General features: G+C 46.6%; 2 protein-coding genes across 3 annotated transcripts in view; one reads left to right on the top strand and one right to left on the bottom strand.

Annotated features, from left to right (window-relative positions):
- Positions 1–1269: 1269 nt before the first annotated feature.
- Positions 1270–3472, bottom strand: LOC148777946 (MORF4 family-associated protein 1). Of its 2 annotated transcripts, XM_088836549.1 has the most exons (3): positions 3339–3472; positions 2786–3219; positions 1270–2298 (listed from the first exon to the last, which is right to left on the bottom strand). In XM_088836549.1, the coding sequence occupies exon 2, from the start codon at positions 3180–3182 to the stop codon at positions 2799–2801; it is 384 nt and encodes a 127-aa protein (XP_088692675.1). In that variant the 5' UTR covers positions 3183–3219; positions 3339–3472; the 3' UTR covers positions 1270–2298; positions 2786–2798. The 2 variants fall into 2 exon arrangements, with proteins under 2 accessions (XP_088692675.1, XP_088692674.1); XM_088836548.1 differs by lacking the exon at positions 3339–3472 and having other exon boundaries at positions 2786–3332.
- The window catches only part of LOC148777944 (epididymis-specific alpha-mannosidase-like), a 71243-nt gene continuing 50049 nt past the window's right edge, over positions 3361–24554 (top strand). Inside the window, exons 1-4 of the mRNA XM_088836135.1 lie at positions 3361–3563; positions 3655–3812; positions 22697–22914; positions 24329–24475. Coding sequence (XP_088692261.1) covers positions 3361–3563; positions 3655–3812; positions 22697–22914; positions 24329–24475 — 726 coding nt within the window. The remainder of the gene's footprint in view (positions 3564–3654; positions 3813–22696; positions 22915–24328; positions 24476–24554) is intronic.

The following is a 24554-nucleotide window of genomic DNA, read 5'->3' as shown; positions in this document are numbered from 1 at the left end:
ATTAAGGAGTAAAAATAATCTAGGACAATTCTCAAACTTCTGGCTATGTAAGAAACCACCTCTGGCTTCATAGTTCAGTGAACAAAATTCAGTCTTTAAAAAAAAAAAAGCAGGCCTGGACATTTGGCTAGGGCTAACTGTCAAACTATAGTTTAACATGGAAAAAAAAGTCAAAGGACAGTCATAGATTAGTGTGTTCCTATTTATGCAAAATAAAAAGGTTGGGGAGAGCTATATACGTATATGTTCAGACACACACATTTGGAAGGCTGTTCAAGACACTGATGCTGGGAGACTGAAGGCAGAAGGGGACGACAGAGGATGAGATGGTCGGATGGCATCACTGACTCGGTGGATGAGTTTGAGCAGGCTCTGGGAGTTGGTATGGACAGGGTAGCCTGGTGGGCTGCAGTCAGACATGACGGAGCGACGGAACTGACTGATAAAGGACACTGGTGAATGGTCATCTTCGAGGGGAACTGGGAAGCCAAGGAGACGGTCACTTTTCTTTTGAATTCTGGGCCCTTTATATTACTTTTAAAAACAAATCACCAAATGCGATACCCTGACAGAAAAAGTGTTAGAAACCAGTCAAATTAGAATAAAGTGTAGTCTAGTTAGTTAGTAGCACTGTACAGCATTAATGTCCTAGATTTGGCAAATGTACCAAATGCAGCTGTTTTGGTGACTCTTTCCTGGTTCTTTATTCGTCATGCCACGCTTCCCCACTCCTAGAACTCTGGTTTTCTCATGCTATTCTCTGTGTATGGGATGTTCTCTTTCTCTCCTCCTCGGAAGCTGCACCCATCCTTCAAGGCCAAGTTCACCAGTTACTTGCTCTGAAGTGCTTTCCTCACCTTCTTTCCTTCAGTGCTCTAAGGCACCGTATCTGGCTGTGACACTTGGTTTACTATTGTTTCATACTTGCCATCAACTGGATTCCCCAGGAATGAGACTTTAAGGTGAAGACTGGAGTGCAGCTAAGTTCTGCAGGATGCAGGATCGTGGATACTGAGGGTTGGAGCGCTGACTTGCTGTCATCTAACATGGACCTTGAGTGGCCCTGGATGTGGACCTGTGGGAAGGTGGGGGTCCTAAAACCAACCCCTCCACCCCCTAGTGACAAGTGCACTCTTTTCTCAGTCACATGCAGCGCCGAACCTTCCCTATGAGCCAGGCTTACTGAGAGCCTCAGAAACCGTAAGCAATAATAACGTTACATTTCATTCTTAAAGAAACACAATTTCTTAGTCAATAATCTTTCGGGTCTTTTGTCTTTCCAAGCAAATGAATACTTTTATTAACATGGTAAATTTTTTTTAAACACACGGTAGGGTTTTGACCTCAAATGCTTGTCAGGTTTGCTACTGAAATGAACTTACAGCTAGACAATTTACAAATCTTGAAGATACCTAGTCCCTGTCCAGTTTAGGGTCCAAAACAGCCCTTGCTTTTCTTCCCCAGACCCTTAAGGGCCTTTGCAAATATCGCTTTCATGTCCAGAACCCCCTGAAATATATCAGGGTATCACAACCATTACATAGAATACGGAGACCTAGCTTGTGTCCTATTCTAGGTTCCGTGTCACATAAAGCTGAGTTACCTTTTCCAAATGAGCTGACCAGACAGGTTACATCAGACAGTGTGCCGCATAAAACTTTGAACAAAATACATTTCTCCTCCTTTGGTCTCACACAGAAATCAAAGTCCCCAAACATAGTATCATCCTCCAGCCCTTCTTCTGGCTCATCAGTCCCAGCCAGATCAGCTCCAGTCACATTCCCAGTTGAAGTCTGGTCCCTTCTTCAGCTTCTTTAGCGATCGCTGCATGGAGTCATCTTCCAGAAATAACGTAGTTCCTTCAGGACTTTCAGAGCCGGAGAACCCCAACTCTGAGTCTCATCTGTCACACACAGACCCAAAATTCCAGGGAGCTATCAGGTCACACAAGAAAGAGCAAAGCACCTCAAAACTCAGGAACAACGAAAGCCCAGTAACAAATGTGGCTGCTGCAAGAGCTTACAATCTAGGCCCTAACTCTTGTGAGTGCAATTTATTTTCCAAATAAAAGTTACCTCCCCAAACAAAAACATTTAACAGTCAAAACTGAAATTGAGGTCATTAACCACAGACCATAGCAGAAACGTAGTGTAAGTGAGAACAGAGTGTAGACAGAAAGGGGGGGCGGGGTGTGGGGAGAAAGAAAGAGAAAAGAGAAAACAAAAGGCTCTCTGGTTTCAGCTTCTCCAGGGTGTCAGCCAATCTCCATCAGTTGACCAGAATTCATTGGCTGTAAACCTAAAGTGAAAGTCGGAGAAACGCATCATTAACAGGTTAATCCGGGGTGGGAAAAAAACAACCCAATATTACGAATTCAGCCTCGCAGGAAACCATCTCTTCTGGAGGCCATTTGATTCCTTCCAGCAAAATCTGGGACCGTCCAACAATGGCCTTCTCTCTGCTAATTCTGTTATTTCTCTCCCCCTCTGCTTAATGGCCTATACTGTGATTTTTATTACCCTAGTAGTTATCCTAATGACCGGGATTTTAGCTCTCAACCACTTACTAAATCAAAACCAACCAACCGGCTTTCCCCCTAATTGCCAGTTTAAAAGTAAACAAACGGTGCGCCCTAACACCTCCTAACGTAAAAACTTGAGTAGGATTCTATTCTCTTCTGCCAACTCCCACCCGCCGGGCATCCCCTGTAAACAAACGTCCCCGAGGCCAAAGCAAGCGTCGGGCAACCGCGGGGCCCCCCGTGCCGTCCCCCGCCCCGCCTTACCGCCGGCCCTCCTTCAGGACGACTCGCTCTTCTCTATCCGCCGCACCAGCTCCACCAGCATCTCTGCCATCTTCGCTATCTCCTTGGCCTTCTCCTCCGCCTTCTCGCACCGTCTGGTCCCCCGGCCCTCGACTCCGTCGTCCGGATTCTGCAGATGGTTGAGCGCGCTCTCCTCCGAGGCCTCCACCTGCGTCTTTATCTGGATGAGCATATTGTCCATCTCCCACAGCTTGCTCCGGTTCCGCAGGTAGGCCCGCCCGTGCTCGCGGGAGAGCGCCGCGATGTCCTCGCGCATCTCGTTGATGACCGGCAGCAGGAACTGCTCGAAGTCCTCCTCGGGCTCCAGCACCTCCACCTCCTCCGGCTCCGCCAGCTCCACGATGTCCAAGGGCCGCATCTTCCCCGCTTTTCCCGAACCACAGGATGCGAGGCGGCTGCAGAGAGAAAATGGAGACCCGCGGGGCTTACCAACACACTTCCAGAATATTCTTTAAAACTTTCACCCCTTTTAAACTTTTCGCCTCACAGAAGCAACGGAAGACGAGCGACTTACGAGCAGAGAAGCGGAGGACAAAATGGAGGCTCAGCCGTCAACCCGCGCCCTGCGTGTTGCGGCCCCTTTCACGACACCGCCGGGCCTCTTTACGGTCACGCCGCTGGTGGAACTCGCTGCGGGCTCGCGCACGTCAGTAGAGGGCGACGCAATCCGCCTCACCGCGGCCGCACGCGCGCACGCCCAGGCTCGCTCTCCCGCTTCGCCTCGGGGCTGCGTCCTTCGGTGACGCACGCACGCGCAGACGCGCACGCCCGAGCTCCCTTCTCTCCCTCCCCCGTCACCCCGTGCCCGGCGCCGCTGCTAACCCACGCAGTGTTCACGTGCGCTGTCGTCGTCTCCCCACCGTTGTCCTCGTGCTGCGCTCGCCTCAGCAGCCCACGCAGGGGCAGGCAGCACTCCCTCTTGTGTCGCTCCGTTTTAATCCGCAAACCTCCATCTGGCTGCTACGCTGGCTTTGGGCCTGGGTCCAAAGTGTGTCTCCTGAAGGATTTTTTTTTTGTGTGTGTGTGGTTGTTATTGTTTAGTCCCTAAGTCGTGTCCAACTCTTTGTGACCCCCGCCTTGGACTGTAGCCCGCCAGGCTCCTCTGTTCATGGGATTCTCCAGGAAAGAATACTGGAGTGGGTTGCCAGTCCCTTCTCCAGGGTATTCTGACCCAGGGGTTGAAAGCCGGTCTCCTGCATTGCAGGCCGATTCTTTGCTGTCTGAGCCACCAGGAATCCCCTTTTATTCATAATTGCTAAAATTTGAAAGCGACCAAGATAACCTTCAAAAGGTGGATGGAAAAGTGCGGTATATCCAGAGAATGGCATATCAGTTCAGTCGGTCAGTCGTGTCCGACTCTTTGCGACCCCATGAACCGCAGCTCGCCAGGCCTCCCTCTGTCCATCACCAACTCCTGGAGTTCACCCAAACCCATGTCCATTGAGTCGCTGAACCATCTCGTCCTCTGTCGTCCCTTTCTCCTCCTGCCCTCAATCTTTCCCAGCATCAGTTCAGTTCAGTCGCTCAGTCGTGCCCGACTCTTTGCAACCCCATGAATCACAGCATGCCAGGCCTCCCTGTCCATCACCAACTCCCAGAGTTCACTCAAACTCATGTCTGTTGAGTCGGTGATGCCATCCAGCCATCTCATTCTCTGTCATCCCCTTCTCCTCCTGCCCCCAATCCCTCCCAGCATCAGTCTTTTCCAATGAGTCAACTCGTCGCATGAGGTGGCCAAAGTATTGGAGCTTCAACTTTAGCATCAGTCCTTCCAATGAACACCCAGGACTGATCTCCTTTAGAATGGACTGGTTGGATCTCCTTGCAGTCCAAGGGACTCTCAAGAGTCTTCTCCAACACCACAGTTCAAAAGCATCAATTCTAGGGCACTCAGCTTTCTTCACAGTCCAACTCTCACATCCATACATGACCACTGGAAAAACCATAGCCTTGACTAGACGGACCTTTGTTGGCAAAGTCATGTCTCTGCTTTTTAATATGCTTTCCTTCCAAGGAGTAAGCGACTTTTAATTTCAATCACCATCTGCAGTGATTTTGGAACCCAGAAAAAAAAGTCTGACGCTGTTTCCACTGTTTCCTCATCTATTTCCCATGAAGTGATGGGACCAGATGCCGTGAACTTAGTTTTCTGAATGTTGAGCTGTAAGCCTTTTTCACTCTCCTTTTTCACTTTCATCAAGAGTCTCTTTAGTTCTTCTTCACTTTCTGCCATAAGGGTGGTGTCATCTGCATATCTGAGGTTATTGATATTTCTCCCAGCAATCTTGATTCCAGCCTGTGCTTCTAGCACAGCATTTCTCATGATGTACTCTGCATGTAAGTTAAATAAACAGGGTGGCAATATACAGCCTTGTCATACTCCTTTTCCTATTTGGAACCAGTCTGTTGTTCCATGTCCAGTTCTAACTGTTGCTTCCTGACCTGCATACAGGTTTCTCAAGAGGCAGGTCAGGTGATCTGGGATTCCCATCTCTTTCAGAATGTTCCACAGTTTCTTGTGATCCACACAGTCAAAGGCTTTGGCATAGTCAATAAAGCAGAAATAGATGTTTTTCTGGAACTCTCTTGCTTTTTGCATGATCCAGCAGGTGTTGGCCATTTGATCTCTGGTTCCTCTGCCTTTTCTAAAACCAGCTTGAACATCTGGAAGTTCACGGTTCACGTATTGCTGAAGCCTGGCTTGGAGAATTTTGAGCATTACTTTACTATCGTGTAAGATGAGTGAAACCGTGCGGTAGTTTGAACATTCTTTTGCACTGCCTTTCTTTGGGATTGGAATGAAAACTGACCTTTTCCAGTCCTGTAGCCACTGCTGAGTTTTCCAAATTTGCTGGCGTATTGAGTGCAGCACTTTCACAGCATCATCTTTCAGGATTTGAAATAGCTCAACTGGAATTCCATCACCTCCACTAGCTTTGTTCATAGTGATGATTCCTAAGGCCCATTTGACTTCACATTCCAGGATGTCTGGCTCTAGGTGAGTGATCACACCATTGTGATTATCTCATTCAACACTAAATGGAAATGAACTATCCATGGAGGAAATGCAATTACATATCACAAAGTGAAAGAAGTCCATCTGAAAAGGCTACATATTGTGTGATTCCAACTATATGACAATCTGGAAAAAAAGGAATGGAGAGAGTAAAAAGTATTAGCTGTCAGCGGTTTGGAGTCTGAGGTAAGGAATAGGTGCAGCACAGAGGATTTTTTTATGGCAGTGACACTTATTCTGTGGGAAAAGGAAAAATGATAAAGTAAAATATAAATAGAAGAGAGAAGAAGTAAAGTCCAATCAGTGAGCATGCTGACTTTCCTTAAAAGGTAGAATTTGGCATTTGGAGTCAAACTTAAAGTCCAGGTGTGTGTTATTTAGGAGAATCACACCAATGATGAAATGCAATGAAAGTATAAAAATGAAGGAATAAAGTAGAATTGAAGCTCCAAAATGTGAAAGAGAAAAAAAGGACATTGTGCACTGATAAAAGATGTCTTGTGGCTCAGATGGTAAAGAATCTGCCTGCAATGCAGGAGACCTGGGTTTGATCGCTGGATCGGGAAGATACCCTGAACAAGGGAATGGCTACCCACTCCAGTATTCTTGCCTGGAGAATTCCATGGACAGAGGAGCCTGGCCGGCTATAGTCCATGGGGTCGCAAAGAGTTGGACATCACTGAGATACTAACATTTTCACTTTTGCTATATGTTTCAGTCATCTATTGCTGTGTTCTAAAAACTCCAAAACACAATAGCCTAGAACCCTAAGGATCACTTGTCAAAATTCTGGGATTCAGAAATCTGGGCAGGGCTCGCTGGTTGCTTCCTCTGTTTCTTGTAGTGTTGTCTGGAGCCACTTCCTCAGCTTCACTGTCGTGCTGGCTGTACCAGCCGGGAGGCCACCAAAGGTCTCACTGGTTTCTCTGATTACAGAGGTGAGGTTAGAAGCTGGGAAACGTCTCTGGCTGTGGAGTGTGGAGGGAAAGAATGTATTTTGGTAGAGAGCTGACCATCTTTGCCATAACAAAAGCATCTCCATCTTGTTTAATATTGGAGTGTGTTGCCATGCCCTCTTCCAGGGGATCTTCCCAACCCAGGGATTGAACCCAGGTCTCCTGCATTGCAGGCAGATTCTTTAATGTCTGAGACACTAGGGAAGCCCAAGAATACTGTACTGGGTAGTATATCCCTTCTCCAGGGGATCTTCCTGACCCAGAGATTGAACCAGGGTCTCCTTCATTGCAGGTGGATTCTTTACTGCTGAGCTACCGGGGAAGCCCAGTTCACACCGTGGAGGGTAAGAATGGATTTTGGTAGAGAGCTGACCATCTTTGCTGCAACCAAAGCATCTCCATCTTGTTTAGGTCGGTTTGTGTTAGGCCTGTGTGGTCTGGGTTACGTAAAAATCCTGTTAGAGGTGAAGTGTGATTTGAACAAATTTTCTTCCTTTTCCACTTTGACATTGATTATTTTTCACATATTTGTACTTTGAAACATTTTAAATAGTTTTATGTGACAATGACATGTACATAAATAGTATATATGTAATGTATGTCATGTATTTATATAAGGACTATTTTATTACATATATTTGCATATTTACTAAAATATGAAGTTTTAAAGGACATGCGGATGTAACCATCAACCAGGTCAGGAAATGAAGTCATGCCAACAGTCCCAGACATTCTGGGATGTCTCTTCTGTTGATTTCATTTATTTACTTTTTGGATGAGCGGGGCCTTTGTTTCTGTTCACGGGCTTTCCCTAGTTGTGGCGAGTGAGGGTCACTCTTTTCCTTTATTCCTTTTAATTGGAGGCTAATCACTTTACAATGGTTTTTGCCATACATGACATGAATCAGCCATGGGTGTACATGTGCTCCCCATCCCGAGCCCCTCTCCCCGTCCCTTGCCTCAGGGTCATCCCAGTGCATCAGCCCTGAGCACCCTGTCTCCTGCGTCGAACCTGGACTGGCGATCCATTTCACATGTGATAACATACATGCTTCAGTGCCGTTCTCCCAGACCATCCCGCCCTCCCCTCTCCCACAGAGTCCAGAGACTGTTCCACACGCCTGCGTCTCTTCCGCCGCCTCGCATACGGGGTCATCCTTCTGTGTCCGTGCTGTGCTCAGTCGGGTCCGACTCTTTGCGACCCCATCTTTCTAAATTCCATATATATATGCGTTAGTGTACTGTATTGTGTTTTTCTTTCTGGCTTACTTCACTCTGTAGAATAGGATCCAGTTTCACCCACCTCATTAGAACTGATTCAGATGTATTCTTTTTAATGGCTGAGCAATATTCCATTGTGCCTATGTACCACAGCTTTCTTATCCATTCGTCTGCAGATGGACATCTAGGTTGATTCCATGTCCTCACTATTATAAACAGTGCTGCGGTGAACATTGGGGTACACGTGTCTCTTTTAATTCTGGTTTCCTTGGTGTGTATGCCCAGCAGTGGGATTGCTGTGTCGTATGGCAGTTCTTGGAGAAGGCAATGGCAAGCCACTCCAGTACTCTTGCCTAGAAAATCCCATGGATGGAGGAGCCTGGTAGGCTGCAGTCCGTGGGGTCGCTGGGGGTCGGACATGACTGAGCGACTTCACTTTCACTTTTCACTTTCACACATTGGAGAAGGAAATGGCAACCCACTCCAGTGTTCTTGCCTGGAGAATCCCAGGGACGGGGGAGCCTGGTGGGCTTCTGTCTATGGGGTCACACAGAGTTGGACACGACTGAAGTGACTTAGCAGCAGCAGCAGCATGGCTGTTCTATTTCCAGTTTTTTAAGGAATCTCCATACTGTTCTCCATAGTGGCTGTACTAGTTTGCACTCCCACCAACAGTGTAAGAGGGTTCCCTTTTCTCCACACCCTCTCCAGCATTTGTTGTTTGGAGACTTTTGAATAGCAGCAATTCTGACTGGTGTGAGATGGTACCTCATTTTGGTTTTGATTTGCATTTCTCTTAATGAGTGATGTTGAGCATGTTTCATGTGTTTGTTAGCCATCTGTATGTCTTCTTTGGAGAAATGTCTGTTTAATTCTTTGGCCCATTTCTTGATTGGGTCGTTTATTTTCCTAGAATTGAGCTTCAGGAATTGCTTGTGTATTTTTGAGTTTAATTCTTTGTCAGTTGCTTCATTTGCTATTATTTTCTCCCATTCTGAAAGCTGTCTTTTCACCTTGCTTATAGTTTCCTTAGGTGTGCAAAAGCTTTTAAGGTTAATTAGGTCCCATATCTTTATTTTTGCTTTTATTTCCATTTCTCTGGGAGGTGGGTCATAGAGGATCTTGCTGTGATTTATGTTTTGCCTATGTTCTCCTCTAGGACTGTTATAGTTTCTGGTCTTACGTTTAGATCTTTAATCCATTTTGAGTTTATTTTTGTGTATGGTGTTAGAAAGTGTTCTAGTTTCATTCTTTTACAAGTGGTTGACCAGTTTTCCCAGCACCACTTGGTAAAGAGATTGTCATTTCTCCATTGAATATTCTTGCCACCTTTGTCAGGGATAAGGTGTCCATCAGTTTAGTTCAGTCACTCAGTCGTGTCCGACTCTTTGAGATTCCATGAATCACAGCACGCCAGGCCTCCCTGTCCATCACCAACTCCCGGAGTTCACTCAAACTCATGTCTATCGAGTCCGTGATACCATCCAGCCATCTCATCCTCTGTTGTCCCCTTCTCCTCCTGCCCCCAATCCCTCCCAGCATCAGGGTCTTTTCCAATGAGTCAACTCTTTGCATGAGTTGGCCAAAGTATTGGAGTTTCAGCTTTAGCATCAGTCCTTCCAATGGACACCCAGGACTGATCTCCTTTAGGATGGACTGGTTGGATCTCCTTGCAGTCCAAGGGACTCTCAAGAGTCTTCTCCAACACCACAGTTCAAAAGCATCAATTCTAGGGCACTCAGCTTTCATCACAGTCCAAGTCTCACATCCATACATGGCCACTGGAAAAACCATAGCCTTGACTAGATGGACCTTTGTTGGCAAAGTAATTTCTCTGCTTTTCAATATACTGTCTAGGTTGGTCATAACTTTCCTTCCAAGGAGTAAGTGTCTTTTAGTTTCATGGCTGCAATCACCATATGCAGTGATTTTGGAGCCCCCCAAAAATAAAGTCTGACGCTGTTTCCACTGTTTCCCCATCTATTTGCCATGAAGTGATGGGACCAGATGCCATGATCTTAGTTTTCTGAATGTTGAGCTTTAAGCCAACCTTTTCACTCTCCTCTTTAACTTTCATCAACAGGCTCTTTAGTTCTTCACTTTCTGCCATAAGGGTGGTGTCATCTGCATATCTGAGGTTATTGATATTTCTCCCTGCAATCTCGATTCCAGCTTGTGCTTCCTCCAGCCCGGCGTTTCTCATGATGTACTCTGCATATAAGTTATATAAACACGGTGATAATATACAGCCTTGACATACTCCTTTTCCTATTTGGAACCAGTCTGTTGTTCCGTGTCCAGTTCTAACTGTTGCTTCCTGACCTGCATACAGGTTTCTCAAGAGACCCATCAGGTGATCTGGAATTCCCATCTCTTTCAGAATTTCCCACAGTTTATTGTGATCCACACAGTCAAAGGCTTTGGCATAGTCAATAAAGCAGAAATAGATGTTTTTCTGGAACTCTCTTGCTTTTTTGATGATCCAGAGAATGTTGACAATTTGATCTCTGATTCCTCTGCCTTTTCTAAAACCAGCTTGAACATCTGGAAGTTCACGGTTCATGTATTGCTGAAGCCTGGCTTGGAGAATTTTGAGGATGACTTTACTAGCGTGTGAGATGACTGCAAGTATGTGGTGAAGTGAAGTGAAGTTGCTCAGTCATGTCCGTCTCTTTGCGACCCCGTGAACTGTAGCTGACCAGGTTCCTCCATCCATGGGATTTTCCAGGCAAGAATACTGGAGTGGGTTGCCATTTCCTTCTTCAGGAGATCTTCCTGACCCAGGGATTGAACCCAGGTCTCCCATAATGTAGGCAGACACTTTACCGTCTGAGCCGCCAGGGAAGCTCAAGTGTGCAGTAGTTTGAGCATTCTTTGGCGTTGCCTTTCTTTGGAATTGGAATGAAAACTGACCTTTTCCAGTCCTGTGGCCACTGCTGAGTTTTCCAAATTTGATGATATATTGAGTGCAGCACTTTCACAGCATCATCTTTTAGGATTTGAAATGGCTCAACAGGAATTCCATGATCTCCACTAGCTTTGTTCGTAGTCATACTCCCTAAGGCTCACTTGACTTCACATTCCAGGATGTCTGGCTCTAGGTGAGTGATCACACCATCGTGATTATCTGGGTCGTGAAGATCTTTTTTTGTATAGTTCTTCTGTGTATTCTTGCCACGTCTTCTCAATATTTTCTGCTTCTATTAGGTCCATACCATTTCTGTCCTTTATTGATCCCACCTTTGCATGAAATGTTCCCTTGGTATTTCTCATTTTCTTGAAGAGATCCCTGCTGCTGCTGCTGCTGCTAAGTCACTTCAGTCGTGTCCGACTCTGTGCGACCCCATAGACGGCAGCCCACCAGGCTCCCCCGTCCCTGGGATTCTCCAGGCAAGAACACTGGAGTGGGTTGCCATTTCCTTCTCCAATGCGTGAAAGTGAAAAGTGAAAGTGAAGTCACTCGGTCATGTCTGACTCCTAGCGACCCCATGGACTGCAGCCTACCAGGCTCCTCTGTCCATGGGATTTTCTAGGCAAGAGTACTGGAGTGGCTTGCCATTGCCTTCTCCGGAAGAGATCCCTAGTCTTTCCTATTCTATTGTTTTCCTCTATTTGTTAGCATTGATTGCTGAGGAAGGCTCTCTTATCTCCTTGCTATTCTTTGGAACTCTGCATTCAAATGTGTATATCTTTCCTTTTCTCCTTTGCTTTTGGCTGCTTTTCTTTTCACAGCTTTGTAAGGCCGCCTCAGACAGCCATTTGATTTGCATTTGCATTTCCCTAATGATTAGTGATTTTGAGCATCTTTTTCATGTTGTTTTAAACCACCTGTGTGTCATCTTTGGAGAAATGTCTATTTAGGTCTTCCACCCAGGTTTTGACTGGGGCTTTTTTTAAAAAATTGATACTGAGATGCATGAGCTATTTATGTATTTTGGAGATTAAACCCTTGTTTGTTGCATGCTTTGGAAATATTTTCTCCCATTCTGAGGGTTGTCTTTTCATTTTTCTTATGGTTTCCTTTGCTGTGCAAAAACTTTTAAGTTTGATTAAGCCTCATTTGTTTATTTTTATTATTCTAGGAGGTGGACCAAAAAAGATCTTGCTGTGATTTATGTCAGTGAGTGTTCTGCTTATGTTTTCCTCTAAGAGTTTTATAATATTTGGCTTTACATCCAGGTCTTCAATCCATTTTGAGTTTATTTTTGTGTAGGGTGCTAGGGTGTGTTCTCATTTCTTTGATTTACATATAGCTGTCCAATTTTCCCAGCACCACGTACTAAAGAGACTGCTGCTAAGCTGCTGCTAAGTCATTTCAGTCGTGTCCGACTCTGTGTGACCCCATAGACGGAAGCCCACCAGGCTCCCCCGTCCCTGGGATTCTCCAGGCAAGAACACTGGAGTGGGTTGCCATTTCCTTCTCCAATGTGTGAAAGTGAAAAGTGAAAGTGAAGTCGCTCAGTTGTGTCCGACCCTGAGCAACCCCACAGACTGCAGTCTACCAGGCTCCTCTATCCATGGGATTTTCTAGGCAATAGTACTGGAGTGGCTTGCCATTGCTTTCTCCGACTAAAGAGACTGCTTTTTCTCTATTGAATATTCTTGTCTTTTTTTGTCATAGATTAGGTGACTATGGGTGCAAGGGTTTATCTCTGGACTGTCTAACCTCTTCCATTGATCTATATATATATATATATATTTGTGCTCATACCATACTTTCCTGATTACTGTAGCTTTGAAGTATAGTCTGAAGCTGGAGAGCTTGATTTCTCCAGCTCCATTTTTCTTTCTCAAGATTGCTCATGCTATTTGGTATTTTTTTTTTTTGTCTCCATACAAATTGTGAAGTGTTTTATTCTAATTCTGTGCAAAATATTATTGGTTTTGATAGGGAATGCGTTGGGTGTATAGTCTTTTTGACAATATTGTTTCTTCCAATCTCAGAACATGAGATATCTCCCATTCTGTTTGTGCCATCTTTGATTTTTTTCATCAATTATTCCTGGGATAAATCTCCCTTGTGCATGGTATATGATCCTTGTAATGTGTTGTTGGATTCAGTTTGTTAGCATTTTGTTGAGGATATTTGCACCTATTTTCACCGGTGATATTGGCCTAGATTTTTGTGTGTGTGGTCTTTGGGTCTGGTTTTTGTATCAGGGTGATTGTAGCCTCACACAATGAGAGGAGTGTTCCTTTTGCAAGTTTTCAGAATAGTTTGAGAAAGATAGATGCTAACTCTTCTTTAATTGTTTGATAGAATTCACTTATGAAGCCATCTAGTCCTGGACTCTTATTTGTTGTGTGAAATGAAATATTTCCTGCCGTATCAGTGGGCAAGACATGTCACAGCCATTGGCAATTTTGGGCCTCCAAATGTGAGTGAGCGCTCTCCAAGAGGAAAACAATGCGTGCGAACCAACAGATGCTGCCATCGCCACCCCCACGGTGGTTGCTGAGAAATTCAGGGGAATACCAGAAGCAGCCGTCCACCACATGTGTCACTCCTTTCAGTGAACAAGGTATTAAGGTGGGAACAATCAAGCAACAATCAAGGATTTGGCCCTGGAGGTGCATATGAAAGGAATGAATTCAGTGAGTCTGGAGGCTTGCATTTCCCCATACATTGAAGAAAGATACGTATCTTAGCTTGGTGTCTGGCTTTCCTTCCTCAACAATAATCTTTGATGTTCATACTGCCTTCCCCCTTTGTTGCAAACTTGTATATAGCCTGAATCCCTCTCCTGACTCCTTGTAACAGTTTTATCAGGGCTTCTAAGATGCTGCCTTCCTGGATCAGAGTCCTTAACATTCCCACCAAATAAAATAACTCTCTATTTTCAGATTGTGGCTAATTTTTTAGTCAACAGTTGGGAATTTTTTTAGTCACAGTTTCAATTTCAGTACTTGTGATTGGTCTATTCATATTTTCATGTTTTTCTGGCTCCATCTTGGACAGTTGTCCTTTTCTAAGAATTTATCCGTCTCTTCTAGGCTGCCCGTTTTCCTTCCACATAGGTGCCCCTAGTAGTCTCATGATCCTTGGTATTCCTGTGGTATCAGTTGTAACTCCCCCTTTCTCATTTCTAATTTTATAGATTTGGACCCTTCCCTTTTGCTTCCTAATGAGTCTGGCTGTAGGTTTATCAATTTGGTTCCTCTTCTGCAAGAATCAGTTTTTGGCCTCATTGATCTTTGCTGTTGTTTTCTTCATCTCTATCTCATTTATTCTTGCTCTGTGCTTTATGATTTCTTTCTCTCTACTAACTCCAGTTTTGTTTCTTCTTCTTTCTCGAGTTGCTTTAAGTGTAAGGTTAGGTTGTTTATTTTCATTTTTGTTGTTGTTGTTTGTTTCCTGAGGTAAGGTTGTGTTACTGTAAACTTTCCTCTCAGAATTACTTTTGCTGTGTCCCATAGGTTTTGAATCATTTTGTTTTCACTGTTATTTGTCTCTAGGTACTTTTTTTTATTCCTCTGATTTCTCCATTGATCTGTTGGTTGTCTAGTAACACATCGTTTAGCCTCCAAGTGTTCATGTGTTTTTACAGTTTTTCCCTCCCTATAATTGATTTCTCATAGTGACGTGGTCAGAAAAGATGCTTGATATGATTTCAATATTCTTAAATTTGCCGAGTCATAACTCGTGGCCCAAGGTGTGATCTAGCCTGGAGAATGTTCCATGTGCACTTCAGAAGAAAGTATATTTCTGCTGCCTTTGGATGGACTGTCCTGTAGATATAAAATCAATCTGATCTCATTTAAGGCCTGTGTTTCCTTATTAATTTTCGGTCTGGGTGATCTGTCCATTAGTGTGAGTAGGGTGTTATAGTATCCCAGTTGTGTTGTGTTACTGTTGATTTCTCCTTTGATAGCAGTTAGTATTTACCTTATTTATTGAGGTGCCTCTATATTGAGGGTCCATATATATTTACAATTGTTACATTTTCTTCCTGGATTGGTCCTTTGATCCTCGTGTAGTATCCTTTCTTGTCTCTTGTAATCATCTTTAAAGTCTATTTTTTTCTGATGTGAGTGTTACTGTTCCAGCTTTCTTTGATTTCCTTTTGCATGGACTCTCACCTGCAGTCTCACTTTTCCTCTGAGCCCCCTCCCAGCTGTTGCTCTTGACCACATCACCTCTTTCCCCTCTCCTTCTCAATTATATGTGTATCTTATGTGTGTATCTTTCTTATAGGCTTGATTATATAGGAATTCTTCCGTCAGTTTCCAGTTAAGTTTCTAGTGAGAATTGTTCCATATGTGCATGTATTTTTGATATGTTCAGGGAAGTAGGTGAGTATCACATGCTTTAACTCCACCATCTTGATCTTCTCCCTTACCACCAATAAGAAAGCCACAAAAATATAATCTAAGGAAGTTTTAGCATGACTTATTTGACAATCTCCCCTATATAACTTAACATGTGAAATAAGGCTAATTCATGTAATATCTTTCTTTACATACAGAGAGCAAAAATCTTCTGAGATGTTTCAGGGGACCTCTGAAAAGTCCCCAAATAAACTTGAGGTCAAAGGACTTCACAGATAATTTGATATGGGATAGCCTGTCAAAAAGAAAAATCACAAGGTTTGGATATTTGATTAACTAGGATGACAGATCATTATGAAGCAATATTTAACCACCTATTTCACCAAAGTGACAATAAAAAAATTTCAAAGGAAAATACAAAAGGTTACACAGTTGTGAGCAAAACTTAGCTCTCTTAATATTAGGAAGACTTAGTTTTATGAAACTGTCAAAGACCTGATAAAGGCAAAATTATTTTGATGAAACACAACATCTTTGCTTTCTAAGTGGATTACTTGAAAGGGGGAAAAAATCTTTCAGGATCTTTTCAGGAGCAGTCCAACAGTCCATAAAACTTTGTCCTTTTAATAGATGAAAGTAAAAAAGAAAGTTTCATTTTTACCTAAGTATACTATTAATATTAAAGCTGAATTTCATAAACTTTATAGTAAAGCCACTTAATTTTAGCCAGCTTGACCACTCATAGTGAGTTTCTTACCCCCTGCTCTGCATGCTGTGATCTCTCCTTCTCTGTTTCATCCTGAGACAAATACTTGCAGGGGGAGGAGGGATTTTGTTTGTTTTTATTTTCAGCAAAAGCACATCCCCATATCTCATAACTTTTCTTAGCCAAGGACACATCCTTCTTTCCTTGCAGAGTTGTTTCTCCTGTTATTTCCAGTAGTCCTAATTAAATACATTAGTTAGAATTCTGAACTTTTAGAAACCTTAATTTCTAACAAAAACTAAGAAGTAGGCATATGAACTGTCTGTCATGCCAGAATTAATTAGATTAACAAATTTATGAATACATTTTACAATATCTAGAAACATGTGGCCTTCAACTACATCATTCTCAACCTCCATTTTTTTTCCTTCTAGATATATAGTTCTATTTTAATCTATGCGAGGTGGCCTAAAACAACTTCTGCCAGGTTCTGAATGTCAGCTGCGACCGTGAGTTTGGTCAGGTCAGTTGCCTTTCATCTTATTTTCTGCTTTTTAAATGTGTTTAGTCACTAATCTGAGGAAGTTGTCCGTTTACAGAAACTTGAGGATCCTGGTTTTAAGAAATTCTTTAACTACAGCCTGTAGTTTGGTCTTTGAGCAAGGAGTTGAAGATGTCTGAAAAGGATCATCTGTAGCCTCAGTTCAGTTCAGTTCAGTCGCTCAGTCGTGACTGACTCTTTGCGACCCCATGAATCACAGCACGCCAGGCCTCCCTGTCCATCACCAAATCCCGGAGTTCACTCAAACCCATGTCCATCGAGTCGGTGATGCCATCCAGCCATCTCATTCTCTGTCGTCCCCTTCTCCTCCCGCCCCCAAATCCTTCCCAGCATCAGAGTCTTTTCCAGTGAGTGAGCTTGTCGCATGAGGTGGCCAAAGTATTGGAGTTTCAGCTTTAGCATCAGTCCTTCCAATGAACACCCAGGATTGATCTCCTTTAGAATGGATTGGTTGGATCTCCACAAGGGACTCTCAAGAGTCTTCTCCAGCACCACAGTTCAAAAGCATCAATTCTTCGGCGATCAGCTTTCTTCACAGTCCAACTCCCACATCCATACACGACCACAGGAAAAACCATAGCCTTGACTAGACGGACCTTGGTTGGCAAAGTATTGTCTCTGTAGCCTCAGGTGGTCTTATTTTAAAAGTTAACTGTAAAGAAACAAATGTTGACTGCTATGTCAGTACCTCAAGGATCAAGCTATCCACCAATGATGTGCCTGAGGAGAACTCAGGATGGAAACAGGGAAGCCTTCTGTGCCCTGGATCTTCTATAATTGGTGACAATGCTAAGTTTCACTTGGCAGTGGATAAACTAACTTTGAGGAGTAGATTTTCCTCGGATTTAACTTCAAGAAAAGATCCCTGGGTTACTCTGGAATTTACAGGGATTAAAATGCAATTAAAATGTAAATTAAAATTTACAAGGATTAAAGTTACAGGGATTTTTGCTCAGTTGAGAGACACCGGGGTAGTTTGGATTCGGGGATTAAACAGGAGGCTGAGATGATGCCTTTCCTATATTCAGCTACTTTAATAGAATTTGTTGGAAAAAATGATAGATACCAAATAAGAGCTCCCAGCTTCGAAGAAATGAAGCAAATCTCCAACTAGTGACAGCTTTCTCAGGCAGCCAAGAAACTTGTGGGAGTGTTGGAGGCAAGTCCACATACTGGGTAGTGGTCCCATAGAGAAACTCACTTATTAATTTAAAATTTGCTTGTGCAGATAATAGCTTACCGTGAACGGTACCGCCAGTTTTGTGGTCTCCGAAGGCGAAGATTTAAGTCTGGAACCAAAGATAGTCTCAGTCACTCAGAGCTTGGTGTGCAAAGTTTTCCTTAAAGTGACAGGGCAGAGAAAGCTTCTGACATAGACACCATAAGTGGGTAGGAAGAGTACCTGCCTCACTAGTTTAAGCAGGACCTTGTATACTTCTCGACTTGCTGCTGAGAATTGATAAAAAGAATACCTCAAGGTTGTAAGAGTTCCACCAGAGCCTTTCCCAAGGCATACATCCTGAGATAACTTTGGCACAAGATTGGCCAGGGAGAATGGGCTCTGGGCAATGTCTCTGGGCAAGATATACTGTTGCTGTGTAATCAGGGGTACAAGTCTTGAGAAACAGGTTCCCAGGCAAAATTATTATTATAATTATTAACATAGAGCCTAAGAAAAGCATTTAAGACATTGTGCTCTGTGATCATTAGTTCTGGACCTAAAGAAAGGCCAGTTCTCAGGCAAGATACATTATTGAACAAGGATTAAGGAAAGCATGAGAGAGAATGTTCATCTCCACCTTAAAAGAACTGCCTGCCTAAGCTTTAGCTCTTTCACAGGGACACACAGAAAAAGTTGGACACCCAATACTCTCAACACTCACGGTGGTTTTAGACTGCAGGAGGGAGAAACTGAGACATGTCAAAGAGTTGAACAACTCTAGGGTGACACCGAGAGGAGTTATGCTCACAGATAGCACCTTGGCCCATCACTCAGCTGTCAGTATGATTCTATCCTGACTAGCCAACTTTAAAATGGGAAACAACCTTTCAATCAAAAGGAAGAGGGATGACAGGTTGCCAGCCTTCACTTACACCCCAACCCAGGGTTTACACATGTACAGAACTTATACTTGCTAGTACTCACTTAAGTGAGAACTCACCCAAGATGGAGCTCTGTTGATACCCCAAGGCACGTTTTGAATTTTGTGTATGCAGTTGGAGAAAGTTGTCTTGATAAAATATCTTCTCAGAATTCTGACCTTAAAGGAACAAAAGCCCTTCTAAGAGGAACTTGAATTTATCTCCCTGTGCTTTTGAGATGTATATGTTCTACTTGAACTGTTAGGCGTCCTGTTTCTATTTTGAGAGGTTGGTCTCTGCAGTCCAGAATATACACATAATACGGGGTACAGCTTCCAGCCAGCCAGACAAACTGGGTTTCCAAGTAGTCTCTTGGCTGTATCAATTCTCAGGGAAATTTTTCATAGGGGGTCCCATTCTATAAAGGCCTGTGTCATCTCAACCTTCACTGCATCTGCTAAGCAATGAAGGCCTTGACTTTCTTAGGCTCTTTTCTAGAGCTTGTGAAGGCAATATATTTTGCACTCCTTTGTAGGGACACCTCTTGCCTCTTATTGGATTGAATTGCTATTGAGATAGTAATTGTCAATGGCAGGTGATGGATCCTTAAATGGAATAAATTTCTAAATTGGTACATTTTTAGAACACTCTCATTGTAAACAGGCCAGAAAGGCAGGGGGGATGAGTCCTAGAGGGTCTGAGGTGCAGGCTGAGGGTCAGGTTCCCAGAAGGCAGACACAGGAGCTGTGGAAGGGTAGAAGCAAGAGGATGCTGGGTCCCTGCTGCTATGGGGAGGTACTTGGCACTAGGTGCAGCTCCAGGCAGTCTGCCCATCAAGACAAGTTTGAACTCCCCAAGACAGTTCACTTAGCGAAGAGGACAGAGAACGCTAATGCCACAAAGAATACATGAGAGTGGTGCTCGTGTGTCCACTTCACAAGCTCCCATGCAGCACAAAGTAGGATTGGGCTGTTCTTTGTCTAGAACACCCAGCACAAGTTATGCTTCACAAGCTGCTATGGCCCAGTCAAGAGGAGCTCACAGCCCACAGGCCCACAGGGGGGAACAAGTTGACTTTGCTGCAGGGAAGTATCGCTCCCTGCGTTCTTCTCACCAGGTTGGATTCAATATGGAGTTCCTGGTGCATCTCACTGGAGCGACCAAAACACATGTGGAATCATCCCGTTTGCTTGACGGTTTGCCTCCAGGGAACAAGGTCATGAATCACAGAACATCAAGTCGCCTGTTCACGCTGGGCATGGCAGAGCCTGTTCCAGAAAGACTTGCTCTTGTGCTGCAGCCTGTCCCTGCAGGGAAATGCCACCTCTTGGTGAAGGACAGGGAGCCCCTGAGGCTGTCATCGAAGCTGCCCTGACTCCTAGCCTCCCAAGGAGGGCCTTGCAATCTCCAGGTCAGTGAGACAATACACGTCTGCTGTTCATGTCCTTCCTCTGGTATCCTGTTATGGCAGATTAGACAGCAGTCACAAAGGATTTAGCGGCAGGAGGCACATTGCCAGACTACAGAGCACACTGAAGGCAGACAGGGTCGGTCTACACTGAGGACAAAGAGACGCCAACTAGGCCGTGACGGGGGAGGAGGGAGGAGTAAAGACGCAGGATGTAGGCATGGGCTGCATGGTGCTGGCTGGTGAGGTCAGAGGGCCTTCCATACACCGAGCGCCAGGATCACCAACAAGCCCAGACACGGGGCTGGGCTGTAGACCGGAGCTGATGGGACGCACATGGTTACAGAAGTGGCCCCACAGTGGCACTCGAGGTGATACGGTGTGAGAATCAGAAGTGAGGGGTCTGAGAGTAGTCGTCAGAGGGAAAGTCAGTGAAATTACTGTGGCATTTCAAGACAAAAGGGGCAGCAAACCCACTCTGGGCTGTGGAGATGGTTACAAGGGCCCAGGACTCTTAGGGGCAAAGTAGACGAACGGATGACGTGGGCGACCCTCACGATGGCCTCTGAGAAGGAATCAAGGATGAATGGGTTAGGAGGTAAAGGCAGCCAGTGGTGTGGATTTCAGTAAGGGGGTGCAGCAGTGGGTACACACCCATGCGGGCTGCTGCTCCGACTGTGAGCCGCCAGCCTGAGAGAGGGATGGAGCAGCCAGCTGGAGGTCCTGTTGAGCAGGAGATTAGAGATGGCACCTGTGACACTGGGGCACCGCCCTCTATGAGGCATGTACACCCCAAACCAATGACCGGAGCCTGGTGTTCCCAGGGGGTAGAACATGTGGGAAGGAAACAGGTGGGGTCCATTTGTCTTCACTCCCAGGGACCTGCTTGGGAATTGGAATCTCATATACACGGCTCTGGACACTGCCGGTTCAGAGGTCTGGGCATTCAAAGTGGGGGTGATTCCACCACGGGGGAACTTCCTGCTGGCCTGGTCACCATCGGTTACTCCTGCCAAGAGGCCAGCAGACAAGAGTCAGCAGTGTAGCGGGGAAAACTGACCCAGACCATGTGAGGAGGTAGGTCAGGTCGGCTGAGCACAAGGAGGCCAAGAAGACTCGGTTTGGAGCTCACATGGGCATCTCTGGTCTTCTCTGCCTCATCGGGATGCTGAATGGACAGGAAGGGGCTGTGGCTCAGGAAGGCATGCTGACCAAGGGTCAGGCCCTCAGGAAAGAGGCTCTGGGTACCACCAGGTCAGAATCATACCAGCACAGGTGCACGCTGGAGGTGAAAGGAGATGGATGGCACGTAGGGACATCTTCCACATCCTGCATGATCTACGACAAGAACAGTGAAGGACAGGCCTGGTGGAAGGGACGCGAGTAGGCACCTGTGGGACATAGATGGCATCTCCACGTGGGCGGAGGTACGCGGGGCGGGGGCTGGGACAGCGGGGCTGGCCTGCCATTCTCTCTGAGGGGCTCCTAGGGCTGCTCCACGTTTCCTTCCCACAGGGCCTGGTTAGGGCTCCCCACAGCCGGGCGCGCCGGGATCCACACACGAGCGCACCAGGGACCAAGGCAAACTGTGTCTTGCCACTTCTGACAACCTCCGTCACATAGGCCATCTTTTCTATATTCTATTGGTTCTGAGACAGTCACAAGTTGACCAGCTACAAAGGGAGGTCCTGTACTCAATAGGAGGAAGTCAAGATCAAGTCAGGTCAGGTGGGTACCAGGGACGGATGGGAGAGAGGATGGAGACCTGCTTGGAGGCCGTGCTCTCCAGATGCATTTGCTGGGGGAGAGGACAAGGTGGCCAGAAGGGAGAGTGAGTCTCAGGTCTGGTAGCAATTGAAAGAGCCACTCAGGCATTTGGAGGTCAGAGAGAGGAGCCCAAGCCCAGACCCCTGCTCCTGAGTCAGGGTTAAGATCCCCAGACAACACCCTGACCCCTGCAGGCTGCAGCCCGTGCCGGCCATCCTCCAGGAAGGAGACAGTGCTGTTGTCATCTCCTGTGCATTCCCTCTCTGGTCCCCAGCACATCTATGGGCGTCCCATTTTACAGATGGACTGCTGAGATGCAGACTGCTTAGGCATCTTGCCAAGGTCACTATCGCCGATCCAGACCTAATTCTGAAAATTGCAGGTCTTCTTCTCCTACACTAGCTGTGCAACCTCGGCTTGTCAGGTCCTATTTGTGAAAGCCAAATTTCCTCCTTAAAAGAGAAATTACAATTCCTATTGCAAGGCTCAGACTGGGGGTTTCATGTGAAGGAGAGTATATCAGGGCAGGCTTCCTGGTGGTGGCAGACCCCACACTAAGAATTACGACTTGCAGGGCAGTGTCAAGGAGTCAGTCCAGTGGGTTGGGAGCAGGGATAGGCAAGATGCCCAGTGGGAAATGCTGGGAGAGGCCTAAGGGAGGGATATGAGGGCTGGGGTGAGGAGAGCCAGGCCTGGCCAGCGGGAAGCTGGCAGTCTTCCCAGGGAGACGGTATTTGGGGTTTGGCTAAAGGCAGATAGTCAGGAAACCACAGATGGAGCAGAGTGCTGCAGGGCAGTGAGCGAGGGCCACCCGCCTGCCCTGATCAGGTGACAGCATCTGTGTGGGTGTCACTCCTGGTTTCCTTCCCACTGCACCCACCAAAGGGTGGTGGCCCAGTCAGCTGGCAGGAGGCTGGGCCCTGAAGGCAGGCAGACATCCTCTAGCCCCTGTGCTGGCCGAGGAGATGGAGCCGCGGGGCTGGCTGCCTCTGCTCCTGCAGTTGGGCCTGATGTGGGCCCTGGGGGCTCTTTCTGAGCCCCGACTGAGGGTATTCGTGGTTCCCCACAGCCACATGGACGTGGGCTGGCTGCACACCGTACAGGTAGGTGCCCCGAGTGACCCCTGCACACCTCTTGAAGCTGTGGTTCTTTTACCATCTGGACTCCAGAGTGGGTTTGTGTCCCGGGTCTCTGCCATCAGGGAACTCAGCCTTGGGCCCACCTGTACTTGGCTACGGACTAGATGTTGGCTTCCCTGGTGGCTGATAGTAAAGAATCTGCCTACAATGCAGGAGACCCGGGTCGATCTCTGGGTCAGGAAGATCCCCTGGAGAAGGAAATGGTAACCCACTCCAGTATTCTTGCCTGGAGAATTCCAAGGACAGAGGAGCCTGATGGGCTGAAGTCCGTGAGATCACAAAGAGTGGGACACGGCTGAGCAACTTACACGGGCTGGCTGTGGGCAGGGGTGAGAGTGTGCCCCTGCTGCAGTGTGTGGAAGGTGATTCTCAGTTATTCCTGAGTGAATGCACACACCAGGGTAGAGGAAAAGAGGGACAGGCTGATTTCCATCAGTTTCTGGTGCAGGAAACTGAAATGATCACCCAGGCCTGCACAAGTGCTTTCTGGAAGGTGGAAGGAAATAAGTGAATAGGACCACTCTGTGATTGTGGATACAATACTTTCCATGAGATGTTAATAAGTGAGTCTCTCATTTTAAAGGGAGTCGGGCAGCAAGAGGCCCTGAGGCCAAGTGTTGAGTCTGGTCCCGGCTCACCCACCTGCGTGTGGAACTGCTGATGTGTGGGAAGCATGCTCGTCACCCCCAGTTTACAGAAGGGACACTGAGGCCCGGGGTGGGGTGCTGCGCAGTCAGCAGACATCGCCGCCCTGTCCACTAGCTCCCTCCCAGGGCTCCTTGCATTCCTTTATCAGCATCTCTGGGCACCACGGTGAGCCAGCCTGACCCAGATGGGAGCAGACAGAGTTCCATCCTGGGGGCTCCCAGCCTCTGGGGAGGAGATAGGTCCAGAGAGACGATTCGCGGGGTCAGCTTCCCTCAGCCTTAGCCCTTGACACATGCTTCCTCATCATTTCATCCCAGGTAGGCCCATCAGAGTCCCTGGACCTCACTCCTTGGGCCCCATTGTCAACTGGTGTGTCCTGCAAGGCAGGCGTGGTCAGCACGCCCCTCGGGACTGGGCTGGCACGACCCTCCGTCATGTAGAGTGTCTGTCTCCTCATGACTGTCCTCAGGGGCCGGCTCCCATCTAAGGGGGTCCGCCCGGGTCCTTCTCTCAGTGCAGGGCTCACCCCCCGTCCAGCACAGAGTGGACACCGGGCTCCCTTGTTTGAGGAGCAGGGGGAGCTGATTGCAGGGTCTGGACAGGCTTGGTGTGAGCACCAGGGGCCCCCAGACAGCGTGTCTCCCTGGACGTTCCTCCTCGGCCCCTGGTCCACGCCCTCTGGCTTCCCCCGCGGGTCTGGACTGATGGTCTCTCTCCCTCCCCACCCCAGGAGAACATGCAGGCTTATGTCACCAACGTCTACAACTCCGTGGTGGAGGCGCTGACCCTTGAGGAGAATCGCAGGTTCATCGCCGTGGAGCAGGAGTATTTCCGGCTGTGGTGGGATGGCGTCGCCTCGGACAGGCAGAAAGGCCAGGTAGCGCTGCCCTCAGGGAGTCCTCACCAGGCAGATGAGAGCGGATGCCTGGGGGTCCCGGGGACGACCCTTCAGGAAG

The sequence above is a fragment of the Moschus berezovskii genome, chromosome 5 (genome assembly GCF_049115385.1).
Source record: "Moschus berezovskii isolate FMDL1 chromosome 5, NW_MosBer_1.0, whole genome shotgun sequence".
NCBI classification, from domain to species: domain Eukaryota; kingdom Metazoa; phylum Chordata; class Mammalia; order Artiodactyla; family Moschidae; genus Moschus; species Moschus berezovskii.
This window is presented reverse-complemented; position numbering and strand designations above follow the sequence as displayed.

Excerpts from the sequence above, each read along its gene's own strand:
- LOC148777946 (XM_088836549.1), bottom strand. The coding sequence starts at position 3,182 with ATGCGGCCCTTGGACATCGTGGAGCTGGCGGAGCCGGAGGAGGTGGAG.